This window comes from Phalacrocorax aristotelis, chromosome 11 (assembly GCF_949628215.1).
Source record: "Phalacrocorax aristotelis chromosome 11, bGulAri2.1, whole genome shotgun sequence".
NCBI classification, from domain to species: domain Eukaryota; kingdom Metazoa; phylum Chordata; class Aves; order Suliformes; family Phalacrocoracidae; genus Phalacrocorax; species Phalacrocorax aristotelis.
This window is the reverse complement of record NC_134286.1, coordinates 15,069,128-15,083,472: the sequence shown is the minus strand read 5'-3', so window position 1 is coordinate 15,083,472 and position 14,345 is coordinate 15,069,128. Positions and strand designations below refer to the sequence as shown.

General features: G+C 39.5%; 1 protein-coding gene across 7 annotated transcripts in view; it reads right to left on the bottom strand.

Moving 5' to 3' along the window:
* Positions 1–14,345, bottom strand: part of AFF2 (ALF transcription elongation factor 2) — a 340,458-nt gene that overhangs the window by 123,313 nt on the left and 202,800 nt on the right. For all 7 annotated transcript variants that reach the window (XM_075107035.1, XM_075107036.1, XM_075107034.1 and 4 more), the window contains 3 exons: positions 7,664–7,750; positions 4,882–4,918; positions 4,580–4,631 (listed from right to left, as the gene is read on the bottom strand). In XM_075107035.1, the coding sequence (XP_074963136.1) occupies positions 4,580–4,631; positions 4,882–4,918; positions 7,664–7,750 (176 nt within the window). The remainder of the gene's footprint in view (positions 1–4,579; positions 4,632–4,881; positions 4,919–7,663; positions 7,751–14,345) is intronic.

The window sequence follows — 14,345 nt, the reverse complement described above, 5'->3', positions numbered from 1 at the left end:
TTACACCTGGGCTGGATTGTGACTGGAAGCCAGATATATAGAGTTGGATACATAAATAGATACATTCTTCCTATTCCAGTTGGAGGTGAATTTTACATTTTTGGTTCATGTGATTGGACTGGAAATGATGCATCAACGTTGAATGAATCCCAGTTTTTTAAAACTGATTCCTTTCAAGATTAAGAATTCATCAGTGCTTCTTGATTCGAACGTTCTGAATAACAACATTACTTGTTGTCGCATTATCCAATATACAATCCTCGGTGTAAAATCCTCTTGATGTCTGATTACTCTTCATAAGGACCGCATGCTGGTTCATTTCAAACCGTGAATTACCTTTAATTCATAGCTTGAACATGCTGCCAAATTTTGTTTTCCATGTTCCCAGGTGGCTGTCCCTGACACAGTGGAGAACTTCCAAAAAGCCATTAGATACTTATGAAAAGTAGGTAGATGTCAAGAAGCACATTTCCATTTTCAAACAGGCTTCCATCAAGTATTATGATAATCTTTGGGATTAGAAAAGTACTGGTATTTACTGAAATTTTTTTAGAACTGTGAAGCAAAATCCCTGCCCAACTGAAACCAGTGGTGAGCCCCCTTTGAAAAATCCTTGCTGAAATATCACAAAGAGTTTCAAGCTGCTTGTTCTGGTTTTGAGCCCTCTGTATTTAGCTGTTCTCTAGCCCCCACAGGTTGTGTATCATTAAGTATGATGAATAACGAAAACTCTATAAAGATAAAATAAGCTGTTTTTGACTGATCCATTAAAATCTGCTGCTCTAAGTTTTTAAATGGTTTCCGGTAGTTCACTGAGCCCATGAGAAGGGCCTTTTAATACTGTATTAATACAGTAAGTATAGGAAGTAATTTTATGACAGGGGAAGAATACCATTATGATTACATTCTTCTTTTTAGCTAGGCTTTTATGGAAACTACCCAAGACTACTCTGCAGTATGATTTCGAAACACAGGATGTGCTTGATTAAAAAGGTTCTGGGTAGTTTCCAACTGGACAGAAGCCAAATGCTAACAACCAAATCAGAACAAAAGGATTGGATGTTTGAGGATGACAGACTTGCAATGGTAATTATATAACAGAAACATAAGTCGCGAGCTGAGTTCGTACCCTCAAAATCATGGAAGTTGACAGAAAATCCTTCTCAGTGCAATTGGTTGCACCTTATCTGTTCCTGCCTACTATGCTTTGTAATAAACTAATCAGAGTAGACTGGCTGTAATCTGACTGCACAATACCCAATGGAGATTTACAGCGAGTTTGGAATTTAAAAAAAAGGGAAGCCAAGTGCTGTATTTTTGCATAGCCTGATTTCAGCTATAAAAGTTCACCATGGTATACACACACATGCACACATTAGTGTTCATCATTTCAAGATTTTTGAGTAGAAACTAGGATCTGAGGTTAGTTACACGTACATGTGCTCATGTGAATGTGCAGAATTTAGACACAATCCCAGCTACTCTACCTTCTATTTTACATGCTGCAGAGCACTGGAGATTGGGTTACTCCAGCATGTGGATGTAATAAAGTACATTGAAATACTACAAAATGGATGAAATTCGTATTTCAGAAAGCTTTACTTAGGCAACAAGTCATGCATCTCGCATCACCCTACAAACACAAGACATTGGTCAATTAATCTATCTTGTGGTATGTTGCCTCCATTCTTCTGCCTAGAAGCACGTTCCTGAAAGGTTATCTTGCAAAGCTCACACATCCCTTTGGTCTGATCTTCCATGATGCCAATGTGTCTACACCTGAATTCTGTAACGACACACAGGCAGCCTGGCTGCTGGAGCAGAATACAGCATCATGAAGATAAAGTATCTTTGTTCTGCACACATCGCTCAACCAGTCATGGTGTAACTCAGCGATATGATCACTGCAAGCATATTACTACCAAATCCTATGGATTTCTAACAAAGCCAATGGAATCTATAACACTATTGCTAGGACAAATGTAAGTGGAAAATATAACTGAATTTTCACTTGAATTGCTCATAAACTTAAAAAAGTTGGGGAATATCTAGAAACACGTCCAGGTTAAAAGGTCTCTAACAAAGCATATAGATGAACAAACCCAAATTCAGTCATATTTGATCAAACTGAAATACAGAGAACAGATCCCAGTGACAAAATATATAAGGAATTGGTGGGGGATAGAGTTTTGTAGTCAGTAAGATCGTGCTGTATGGTTGATGGTGTAGCCACAAATGTTGCTGGGGACAAGTTTGACTGTAAGTTCACTCATACACTCCAGTATCCTTAAAACCGACCAATGTTAGAAAGATTAAATACTTCTTAATACAACTGCAATCTGATGAATACTACATTACTAAAATACACAATGACTACAGGAGCTGTCAATCTATCAGGCGTTATTTGGATCACGCTATCCAGCTCTACTTGATACCATTACGTTTTTCTGCCTCACTCTCTGCTTTAATTTTATTATGTCCTTGAGTACTGTAATTCCCAGGTAAAGTGGTGGTAGCTGCACACGCAGATCTAAAGAAACAAATTGGCCTCGTAATACCAAGTCTCACAGTGGACTGCCTTCTAACCTCCCAAAGCCCTATGGAAATTCTTAGAAGCTGCCTTAACAATTTTTCTGCAGTAAAAGAGAAAAAGTGATAGTAATGGGTTAGCTGATCTTCATTTGGAAGCTAAAAATAAAAGTAGCTTTATTGCAGCTCTGATCTCTCATGTGTAAAATCTATCACCTACCATAAGAAGGCAGTTCATTGCAGCAGAAATCTGATTGATAGTACTGGAACTTTAGATCAAGCAGCAGAACAGAGAGCAACTGGTTCATAAAATGTACTCAGTGTCTTCAGGTTTTATATCAGGCTTCCTATAGAGAGCTTTGGTCCCATTAAATGCACTATATACCACTGAGCTCTGAAGCACTGTTCTTTTGAAATTCAGCTTATAACTATAAACCATGATTGACAAGTCTATTACTGTTGGTTACAAACTATTGAAATATTGTATTTTATGGTATACTCACTAAAATATTTTTCACAGTGGAATCCAAATACACTTGCTTTAGGAGAAAAATCATTTTAAGATGTAATAATATTTTTTTGCCTTTTTTTTTTTACTACAGAATGTGCTTGATGTTAGGTTTGGATCACTTAGATGTTCTGAAACATGAATGTACCCGTTCTGTTACTAAGAACTGTGGGTATAGTTGGCTAGATTCTTTAAAAAACCCAGGCCATTAGTGGAAATCAAATAGCAAAGGGCAAAAACTAATTTGTTACTAAGTTTCACAAATAAATGCTGTTCATGCAAATTAACCTATTTATCATTAGCATTCCTGTCCAGTTTTCATTCAATCTGAAGAAGAAACTATTTCATTTTAAAATTCAATTAGTCATTTAACCATAATTTTGTAAAGCTTTACTCAACAAACTTTATTTGAATGAGTACTTCCGTGACTGGAGTTTATGAGTAAAGAACTGGACCATCAGAGCCTGGTGGATTTGGCACCCACACCTAGTCTAGTCCTGCATCTCTTATGTGGTCACAGACAAATCACTGACCTCCGACAAGTCCTTTCCTATACATACACTTGCACTAAGAATCGATGTATTTAAATTAATTTTAAAATAGGTTTTAAAAACCTGTGTAGGTATCTCTGCATTGATTTTTCTTCCCCTATAGGGATTTACTTGAAATTGTATCCTTCATAGATTAAGGAGAACCACCAGAATAATTTTGAATTCATTTTAAATGAACATATTGTATTTACAGAAATGTCAGTTAAGCTAGTGCAGTTCTGCATTCCGTAGCTTAAAACACTTCAACAGTAAAAAAAAAAAAAGCAGCTCTGAACTGAAATCAGACCCACACATTTTCATAAGTATAAAATCAACAACCTACTTTTCAAAGTTATTATTCAATTTCTATTTGTTAATTACTTTGAGATCCCGGGGTAAAAGTAAAAAAACAGTTCAGTCTCAACTCACAGCTACATTATTGCAGCCTTACACCAGGGAAGCACCAAAGAAACATGGTTTAACACAATTGAGAATTAGCTCTTCCACAACCTTCAACTGCCACATTTATAGATCATCTGTGATTTTCAGCTGTTTCAAAGTGTATGAAACTCAAGACCAGCTTTTCAACACCAGCTAGTGGAATCATTCTGTATGATGTGTTTTACTCTCTCTCACAGTATGAATGTTAAAATTCCTGCCTCATCTTTTCATTGGGTTGCATTTTCTATTGTAAGAGGCTTAGTATCTGATGAGAGAAGCATAAAAGTGATTTAATTTTGGCAAGCTGTACAACTAAAATCAGCATTATTTCTGCTTAATAAACTCATCTTTCACACATACCTCTGTTAGCTAATGCTTAAAAAGAAGAAACAGTAATAAGCACTGAAAACATAAAACTGGTTTATGGCTAATTTTTAAGGACTACTGAGAACACCTGAACACCAGGGCAAGATTATGAGCAGAGCTAGATTTTAGTTACCTTTAGAGAAATAAGCTCGTTCTTTATGATAAATTTAAAATGAGATTTAAAGCTGGAAATAATAATACTTACGACTTTTGTGGCACTGACTTAGTTGCAACTTTCCCTGCTGGATCACTCCACTCTGCAAACAAAGGAAACACATTTTCAAATGTCAAAAGATTACTGTAGAATTAAAATGCACCCAAAGCTGTCAGCCCATCTAATTATACTTGGTTTCACAACATGCCACAATGCATAACATGTAATAAAAAAATGGAACTGATCTGCTTTAGCACCATAGAAATTAATTTTTTAGCCTCTGTTTTAATGATGTTAAGTGGGAAAAAAATAATACCCAACCCTGACTTAGGACTAGGATAATGAAGACCTACTTTGTACATTGTATCCTGAGGTCAGATGTTGGGAGTCCTACAAAGAAGAACACACAAAACGTCAGCATTAGTTAAATAAGATGAAGAAGGTAAAGTATATCTTAGCTTCCTAGATTAAGGGCACTGGCATTACACAAACAGGGCAGGAGATGGTACAGGGAAGGGATCATGTGATTTTTAAGGCATCACCAGTGACATTAGTTTAAAAAAAACATTAACCGTGGAGACAGCTCACCACTGGGGCACCCTTTCACAGCTCAGACAAGAGCTTGTCCTCAGCTGCTGTAAATCTACATGCTCCCTTTGTGGAGACACGACGCAGATTTATACCCACAGTGGTCCTAGCCTTTTCCAGGCTTGGCCACGGATGGGTGTATGAGCCATCTATGATGTACAATTTAGACCACAGCATGAATGTCACTATGCATTAAATTCAGCACCGCTGCCTTGCCTTTTTTGATCTCACTACTTGGAAATACAGTAACCTTTTATTGATAGTTTTGAGTTGGACGGTGACATATGGCATTTCATAAAAGACACAAGAAGCAGATCTTCACTTGATGGAAAGTGGTCCAAATCCAATGAAATAAATGGAAGTACAACAACTTTAAACCAGCAAAGAATCTGGCTTGTAACACTGAGCATGCTAATGCCAGGATTCTTGTTGGCTCACAGTGACTAAGCTGCTTCCTTAATGTCACAGTGTTCTCTTGCTTAGTTTTTCTCTAGGCTTTATAGTCCACAGCGATTGTAATCCACTTTCCTTCCAAGCAGAGTTTGAACATTTGAAATTAAGGTGTTATTTACAACCTCATCTTACAGCCAGGCACTACTTTGCTGGAAGTGTTAGTTCTGTGGGATGTTAAAGTCATTAAAGCCCTCACTGCACTTCCTCTTAGGGCATTATTAGTTCCTAATATTACACCGTGCTGTCAGTCAGTCCCTTGTGAAGTAAATCATGCCCTAAGAGTAAACATGGCACTTTAAATTTGAATGTCAGAGGGATAAATTGTTCTGATAAGTTCCGCCTTTTTATCACACTTTTTTATACACGTTTCTCATGAGGATACTTTTTTTTTAATAGTTAAATTGAGAACTTCTAATAGTGCCCTTCTCTGCTTTACATGGCTGTGCATTCTAGCCACATTATGTCTTAGATCTATAATTTGGCTAGCTATAATTGATTTAATGTGAAGTTCTAAAGAGACACTTCTGTTGTATTTTTAAAAGTAAAACTAGCAAACTGGGAAACACTTATGTGCTTGCCTATTTCCTGAAATGCTAGCTTAAAAAAAAATCTAATTTATATTTTGTATTGAAGTGATATGGTCAAGAATTTTAGGATCAACGTTTAATGTGCCCAGAAATTAACTTTGACGTGGATCTTAAAATTTCAAAGCAAACTTAATAGAAACAGAAAAGCAAACCAAAATTTTAGCCTCTCTGAACCTATCCTTATACTGCTGCCAATGGAGATAATGGCAGTCTGCAGGACAGACCCATTTCTGTAGGGCCCGTCAAAAACAGAGCACTAAATCAAGGTATGGTATAAATTAAAAAATATATAGCTTCCAGCCGGCAAAACCCTCTACTCTCACTGTATTCACACAGGTCAGTCTCCACTCTCACCCAAATGGGTTCAACAGACTTTAACCCAATTTGTGATGAGGATTATACTCTTGTATGATTATGGCTTCTGATGCTTAATGCTGCAGCAGCTAACTGCAGTGACCATGGCACTGCTAGAGCAGTAACAATCACATTCCATTAAAATAAGGCGTTCTGGGCACTGGCTTTGTATTTTTAAGGAGTCACAGATACTGCTAATTTCATATGATTTCCAATTAAGTATGGTGACTGCATTTCAGACAGGGGAATATCTGCTGAATAAATAAAATCAGCAAGAGGAAGATCACATTCCGGCTTCTAAAACAGGATATGATTGCTTGAACCATAATGTCAAACAGTGCCAGATTTATAAGCTATTTTCCAAGGTCCTGCCTTTAGAAATAAACTTTTATGTAGTTCCACGTTCAGGCTGGTGTAGATTTCCCACCCTGGGCAAGTTCTCCCCTTCCCCAAACATCATCAGCTCACAGCTGTTCAGGTCCCAGCAAAAGATACCTCTGACAATAATTGCCCTGGGTATGAGCTCCATCTCTAACAGTGCTACCAGAATCAAAGCTAGAAGGCAACACTGGAATTTGGGCTAAAGGCATGTTCAAATCATACAACTTAACGACTCGCTGCATGTTAGGTGAACTGCAGGTACTCTGCAGGCATATGTTTTGTTGAGGCAAGTGCTGAGTGCGTGCTTTTAACGAGGCCAATACTGAGGATCGCATTGCACAACTGCATGGGCCCTTGGAGTGTGCACACAGACAGATGCCTTAGCACTGTTCACATGCAGGAACATTTTAAGTCACCGTAATTTGACCATGCAGCCTAAACCTCATCATGCAATCAATCACTCAGTAGGAACAAATGACCATTTCAGCCATTGTGTTGCACAAACAATAATGGAAGAAAACCAAACAAATTAAATATATCCTACTTGATATAGAAATACTCTTATAACAACAGAGATCGAGCCTCTGCTCTTAACTTCTGCAGCTTTAAATAAATGGTCCTACTACTAACCACAGTCTGATTGGGAATTTCCAACTAAAAATAGTCTTAGAAATCTTTGAAAATGGAACTGATTACAAAAATAAACTCTCCAGCGAAGAACACTCAACTGAACAGAATGTTAATCAGGTCACCGGTAACAGCATACTTGTACCTTGCTTGGGATAGAAAACTTGGTCTGCTCAGCCTTGCCAGGAGTGTGAATAGCAGTAAGAGGAGGAGGCCAGGAATGGGTCATCTCCTAGGGAAGAAGCAAAAAACATGTTTTTGAAAACAAATTCATGTATGTAAAGAACAAAGAGAGGAAAAAATGATCATGTATTCTCCACTGAGCCTGGAGATGCAATTGCTTAAGGAAAGATCACCACTCATCCTCATGCGGTCGACGAACACCTTAGCTACCGGACAGGCAGCACTTCCTGGCAACAACGGTGAAGACAGGTTTTACTTCTGAAAATTTTGACCATCTGTGTCTTCATCAGGTGGCAGCTGACTCTGCCTCCACGGGCAGCCTGTTAAGCTGTATGAATTAAGCCATATCATAGGTGAAGAACAGGTTTTTATCTGCAAAGCCCAAGCAGGAAGGGCATCCCTCCTGTATCGTACTGGATACAATCCTACAGAGGATGGCATGGTGGCAAAATGCAACCCTATTCAAGATTGCATAATAGCAAAATAAACCAGAGGCAGGTCTAGGAAAAGCTGGAGTAGGCTTGCAGCATGAATGCCCGGTGTAGAAGAGAGAGTGTCCTATGCATCAAAGCATCTTCTCACAGCACTGGCCATTGGCACTTTCTGTGCTATGCATCAGAGCACTATTGATTCCATGTGAAAATGAGGGACTAGAGATTAGGTGATTTGCACAGGGTACAGAAAAAGCCCATTCTTAACTAGGAAATCCAAGTCTCTGGTGAAGATCTGCCTACCAGACCATCTAAGCAACACGCCCATTTTCTGCACCAGTGTGTTAATTCATCATTTGTACCCGCATGTTGCAACTGTCTTCAAAGAAATCACCTGGTTGCCCATGGCTATGAGATACAAGCAGAAGAGACAGAGAAGAAGAGCAGAAGAGCTTTTCCACCTAGAACCACTGCCCCACCGAGCTCAATGGGAGCAGGCTGGGGCTTAGGTTCAGAGGAGGGGGGAAAAATCAGTGGAGAAACTGCAAAAGTGTTGTTTTAGGCAGAGCTTATAAATGCCCTTCTAATGAGTGTGTTTTATAGTAGATGCTGCTCTGTTCTCCCTTATCTTTGTTTTAAATTCAATAAATATTCAGACAGGCAATAATACATATCTCTGGCAATCTGTTATATCTTTGTTGTTTTTCTTTGCCTCCAAATCTCAGAAAGGGTTTTTCTTGAGACAAAGGAGACAAAAAGCAACAGAGGGTCTGAACTAGCAAATTTTGTGTGCAATGCCCATAATCCTGACTGCAGTAAATTAAACTTCCCAGATGCTATTTCACACTGGTCAAACCCAGGGTCAGTCACAACAAAGCTTATGAACACACAATTTCTTCAGGTAACATGACAACCACAGCAAACTCTCCATGAATAAAATGATAATATAATACAATAAATTAAAGAAAACATAACTGTTGTCAAAAGGGCGGGGTGGTGGGTGCATCTGGGCCAAAGACATGGCTTGGGTGGCTACTGCTGGATGCTAATTCACTGAAGACACAGCCAGCAAGTTTCAGGTCTCCAGCTCTCCCTCACAAACCATGTGTCAAACAGGAGGTTAGGAGAGAGGTCCTCAGTCAATCGGACAGGTAGACATGTAAACTTCCCCCAAGCTCCTGTTAGGCACTAGTATTTAATTGGAGCCCATCAGTTTTCCACCCTCAGCACTGCTGGTACTGCAGGAAGGCCTGGCTGAGCCCTGCAAGGGACAGAGCCCAGGAATGAGCGCTGCGGAGCGAAGCCCTCTCGCAGTCATGGCGGAGGCAGGAGGGCAGGGCTGGTGTGGCAGCTTGGCCCCATGGGGCTCTGTTGCTCTGCTTCAACCAGTGCAGCGCGCCATGGACACGCTGCGGCTCATCCAAAGGGCCACAGAGCTACAGAGAGGGCAGCCCGGGGCCAAGCTTTGCTGGTTCCTTGTACCCAGGAAGATGACCCAAGGACAGGGGAGGGTGCAGGTGTCCCCGCATTCCTGAAAGAGCTTGCGGGTTTCTGCCTCTGGAGCTCAGGGTCTGTTTTCATTGCACAAAGCCCAAGCAGTGACAATGAGGAGGAAAGAGGCAGCTTATGAACAGCTCATCCCTCCCAGCGGGTGAGGCTGCGGCAGCTCAGTGCAATGATGAGAAGTACACTGCTATATTGCACTGATTGTTTGACCTCTGCACAGAGAAATGCAGAAAAAGATTTAAGCATCTGGTGAACTTTTCTGTGAGATAATATAATCCAAATCCTGCATGCCTCTGCCAAATCCTGTGCCACAGAAGTTGCTTTGTGGCAAATCTCTTCACAGCAAAACGATGAAACAGAGAATATATCACATAATTAAAAGAGGGACAGGCAGTGTGATTGAAGGCAGAAACGAAGCATATTCTAGAACTGCAATTATAGGCTTGACCTCAGCCTCTTTCTGCCCACGCATAAAAGGCTGGACAGAGAGCCTAGGATTCATGGGAAGATGATGTCAGCAAATATTTCAGAATATTCACTGTCAAAATGCATATAGTGTCCACTGCATACCAACTCGACGGGCTGAAGTGTAAGCAAATTTGGTCATCTCCCTGTTAGGGGACACCTGAACATAAAACAGCAGGAAAATGAAAAATTAGTCTGCTATTATTTGAGGAAAGTTTACAACATAAGAAAGTAGAGGTGACTCCACTGAGTTCAGAGGCAAAAGCCAACCTCAGTGAGGCTAGGACTACCCAATCTATGTGTTTACAGAGTGACCTTGTGAGCATCAAAGTCTATTAAAAAAGGTAGAAGCTAGCTACATTGAAGCATTTCACTTCAATTATCACTGTAGTAAAAAGTATTGGATAGAAAATCCCAGATAGGATCACACTTGCAAAACCACCCAAGTATTTAAAGCTCAGGGTATAAATGAACACAGTGTGGAAGTGGTGAAGAAGTATGTAGTTACTTAAAGAAACATACCTACATCTGCCTACACAGAGATGCCACAGCACTGTTGACCAAAGAACCCTGAATGATTGTAGGGAAAGTTTCGAGTTTACTCATCTGAAAAATGTCACTTCAGAATGGATGGACAGCAGCACCACGCCAACCACCACACAGCTGCGTATCGTACTCACGCAGAGCACTGCTGAGCTGCAGAATAACATACAAAAATGGCACTGCGCTGTTTTCAGCGAAGGGTCAAAACCCCAACCCCACATCCTGCAGAGATGTGACCACCTGCTTAACTCTCTCCTGCTCTGTTCCTTAAGTACACGCACAATGCTTTGGAGAATCAGAAGAAAGGATGTCATTTGCTTAATCATCCACATGACTTCACCACTGACTATGCCCCAATTTCTTTTGGAGGTCCCTGGTCTTTAAGTACTCGCTAAGCTCTGTGTTGTTTAGCTTGTGAAATCTGATATATCTACCTTCTAGTATGTTTTGCCTATAAAGAACCACACAGACAGCATGTGTGTTGTGTATGCATTCATTAAGTTGTATATATAAACATCTTGGTCTGTAAATACCTGGGAAAGTAGGAAGGGAACTGCATTATTTTTTTTTTCCCCAGGAAAAGTAAAAAAAACTTTAATCAATCCAAATTTGGAAGTATTTAGAAATTCCTGGAAGTAACAATAATAAAACCGAGCATATGAAATGCTTTAAAGAGGAATTGAATGGAAACAAAGTAATCCCACAAAATTGAGTTAGGATTTATTTTCACATGGTTTAGACTTAAAATAATTCCAAAATCATGTTAACTGTTGGAGTGGATAGATGAATGCTATGGAGGCATGCATTTTTTTTATAGACCTGGAGATTAAATGAGAAAGTAAACCTGCACAGTTGGTTGGCTTAAAAGTCACTGTGGTCCTCTGATGTAGTAACATCAAGCATCCTCCTTTCTGAAAATTATTTAAACATTGTTTTAATTGACTCCATGTGTTTTATTTATTAAAGCTAGGCACGCTCGTCTCGTCAGCTAAGTCTGCCTTTTTCAGCTATAAAAGCCCTCAGGTAAGTAACTAAGACGGACACATGCAGACACGATCTAATGAATCACCAAAAATACAAATATTCCAAGCAAACTTTTTAAGGGCTGCAGAGGTACAAGGCCAAATCATGATTTAAATGGAAGGAGAGGACTGGGAAAGGATTTAAACTTGCAAGTTTCTAAGGAAAAGGTCAGAGTGAGAGGACTGAGTACAGGGGATATGGGGCAGATGGTAAATAGCTTTACAAAACCAGTCCCTAAAATTAATAGCCACCTTCAAGATTTATTTCCTTTCTCTGTATTTCATTTTTCCATCATTTCCTTCTTGTTCAAAAGAAAGTGGGCAGTGTTTTTAAATACAGATAAAAGCACTGAGCCAGGCTCTAAGAGGTCATTATGGAAAAAAGCAGCTAGACTGTGCACTCTGTGTTCCTACTGAGGCATTTCCCTTCCTACGTTGCACTCTAAACTGCTTAGCCCGATCTAATCTGAAGTGTCCCAAGATATAGGGCTCATGCTACTTCCCTTGGGAGAATTGAGGGGAGACATGAGAACAGTCTTCAATTACATAAAGAGCTGTTGCTAAAGGAGAGAATAATCAGTTCTCCAGTTTTATGGTGGGTATGAACTTAAACTGCAGCCGGAACAATTCCAGTTAGATGTAAGAAAAAGCTCTCTAACGGTAAGGACTGTGCAGCACTGAAACAGATTGCTCAGAGCGCTACACGGACTCCATCTTTGGAGGAACACAGTTAAGGACAGATTAGCACACATCAGTCAGGAATGGCTTAGGCAGAATTGATTCCTGCATTGGGACAGGGTTGTGTAGTAGATGATGAGATTTCTAAGACCCTTCCCAGCCCTTTTTCTCGTTACGTAGTTTGATAGATCTCTGTTGGCCAAAGCTACCCTTACTGTCTCTCTTGTGGATAGCAGATCCACAAAAAGGCACAAGAAAGTAACAATCATGGTGGTTTTCTTCTGTGGCATTAGAGTCCACAAAGGCAGTTTCAGGACCCACATTTTGCCCACATCATTAGAGGGCAGCCAGAGGTGCAGGAGGACGAGCAGCCCTGCCCACACTGCTAGCAATAAATGCAATCTGAGGCCGCTGCTTCTAAAGAGACCTTATCTGTGGTAGTCTCTCTGTGAACTGCCCTTCTCAGTCCTTTTAACTCTTAGCTAAATCTTTGCTTTAAACTTTCTCCAATTTTTGGTTACACAGTACGTTAAAGTTGCATTCAGGAAAAATTAATATACGATGAATAGATGTTCTAAGGTTATTACAAACTTGATGTTACAGCTGGTGCTAAGCAGCCTACTGCCGTTATGGAATAAAGATAACCAAGTGATTTCCCATTTATTGAAGATTCTATTAGTGATTTATTAATGTTTTATTAAGTATTTATCAATGCAACCTTAATAAAAAGCATGTCTTGTTTCACAGTATCTTTCTAGTTTCTGCATTTATACAAACCTGATCAAACTCTCTCTGCTAGGAAGCCCGCAATGCATGAGGGGCGGCCACACTTTGTGTGTGTGATGCATACTGAATTAAAAACCATCTCATCTTTGGGGAAGAGGCTAAGGAAAGAATGAATGTATAGGTATGTATTTATACATGTACAAGCAAATGACACTAAAGCCTAAAAGAACACAAAGGTAATAAACCTTTGGGTGTTTTTCATCCATATTCCTTATGAAGGAATGGAAAATTTGCAGGAGCAGTTGGGCATATCCTGACCAGTAATCTGGCCTGCTTTATACTCAGCCAAAGGCTTCCCGAGGAAGGGATTTTGATATGTTGTCAGCATTGACAGGGACGTGATAGACAAATTCATGGATATGCATTTGATTATCATGTTTCAGCACTTAAAAAAATCTCAGCATCAAAGGGATAACACATCCCTTTTCCTGTGAGGGGAAGAAAAAAAAAAACCCAAAACTTCAGTGATGGCCTGGTGGCCTGCAAGAGTAAGTCGCTTTTCCTGGCATGAATGTTAAGGCAGGAAACTTTTTACCATGCAAAAGTTCTAGCAAATTCATTACCAGTGGCTAGTGCCCAGTACATATTTTTGGAGGAACAATGTGGTGGCATCTGCAATGAAGCCTTTGTCATACTAGAATTTATCTTGCTACTGTAACAAAACCTACTAGAAAGCCATTTGAAAATACAATGCACACACACATAAGCTTATTATTGAAACGCTAGAGTTTATTCTACAAAAAGCAACCATTTCCCTGACCATAATCTAAAAACCACAGTGTTCACCTTGTGGGTTTTATCAATGACAACAAATAAGTTCCCTTTGCCCAACTGGGGAATGGGATGCATTCCATATCCTCCCATGGTAAATTAACGTTCCTTTCCCTATTAACAAGGAGGGGAAGGACAGACAAAATTCATACACAGTGAAAATGAATACAGAAATCACTTTAGAAGACAATAGGGGTTGACTATAAACTTTACAACATATGTTTTCCTTTCCTTCTTTGTTAATATTTGGAAATCCGCAAAGAAAGTAATAGTTATATGGACATTTTCTTTGTCTGTTCAGCTTCTCAGTACTCTCTGACTCCTGCATACCTCACACTTTTCAATATATTTTTCTCACACTGTAGCTTTTGTAACTAATAACCCTCATATTCTTTGCTTAGAGCATTTAGAAGACAACAAAAAAATAGCAAATCACAACTGA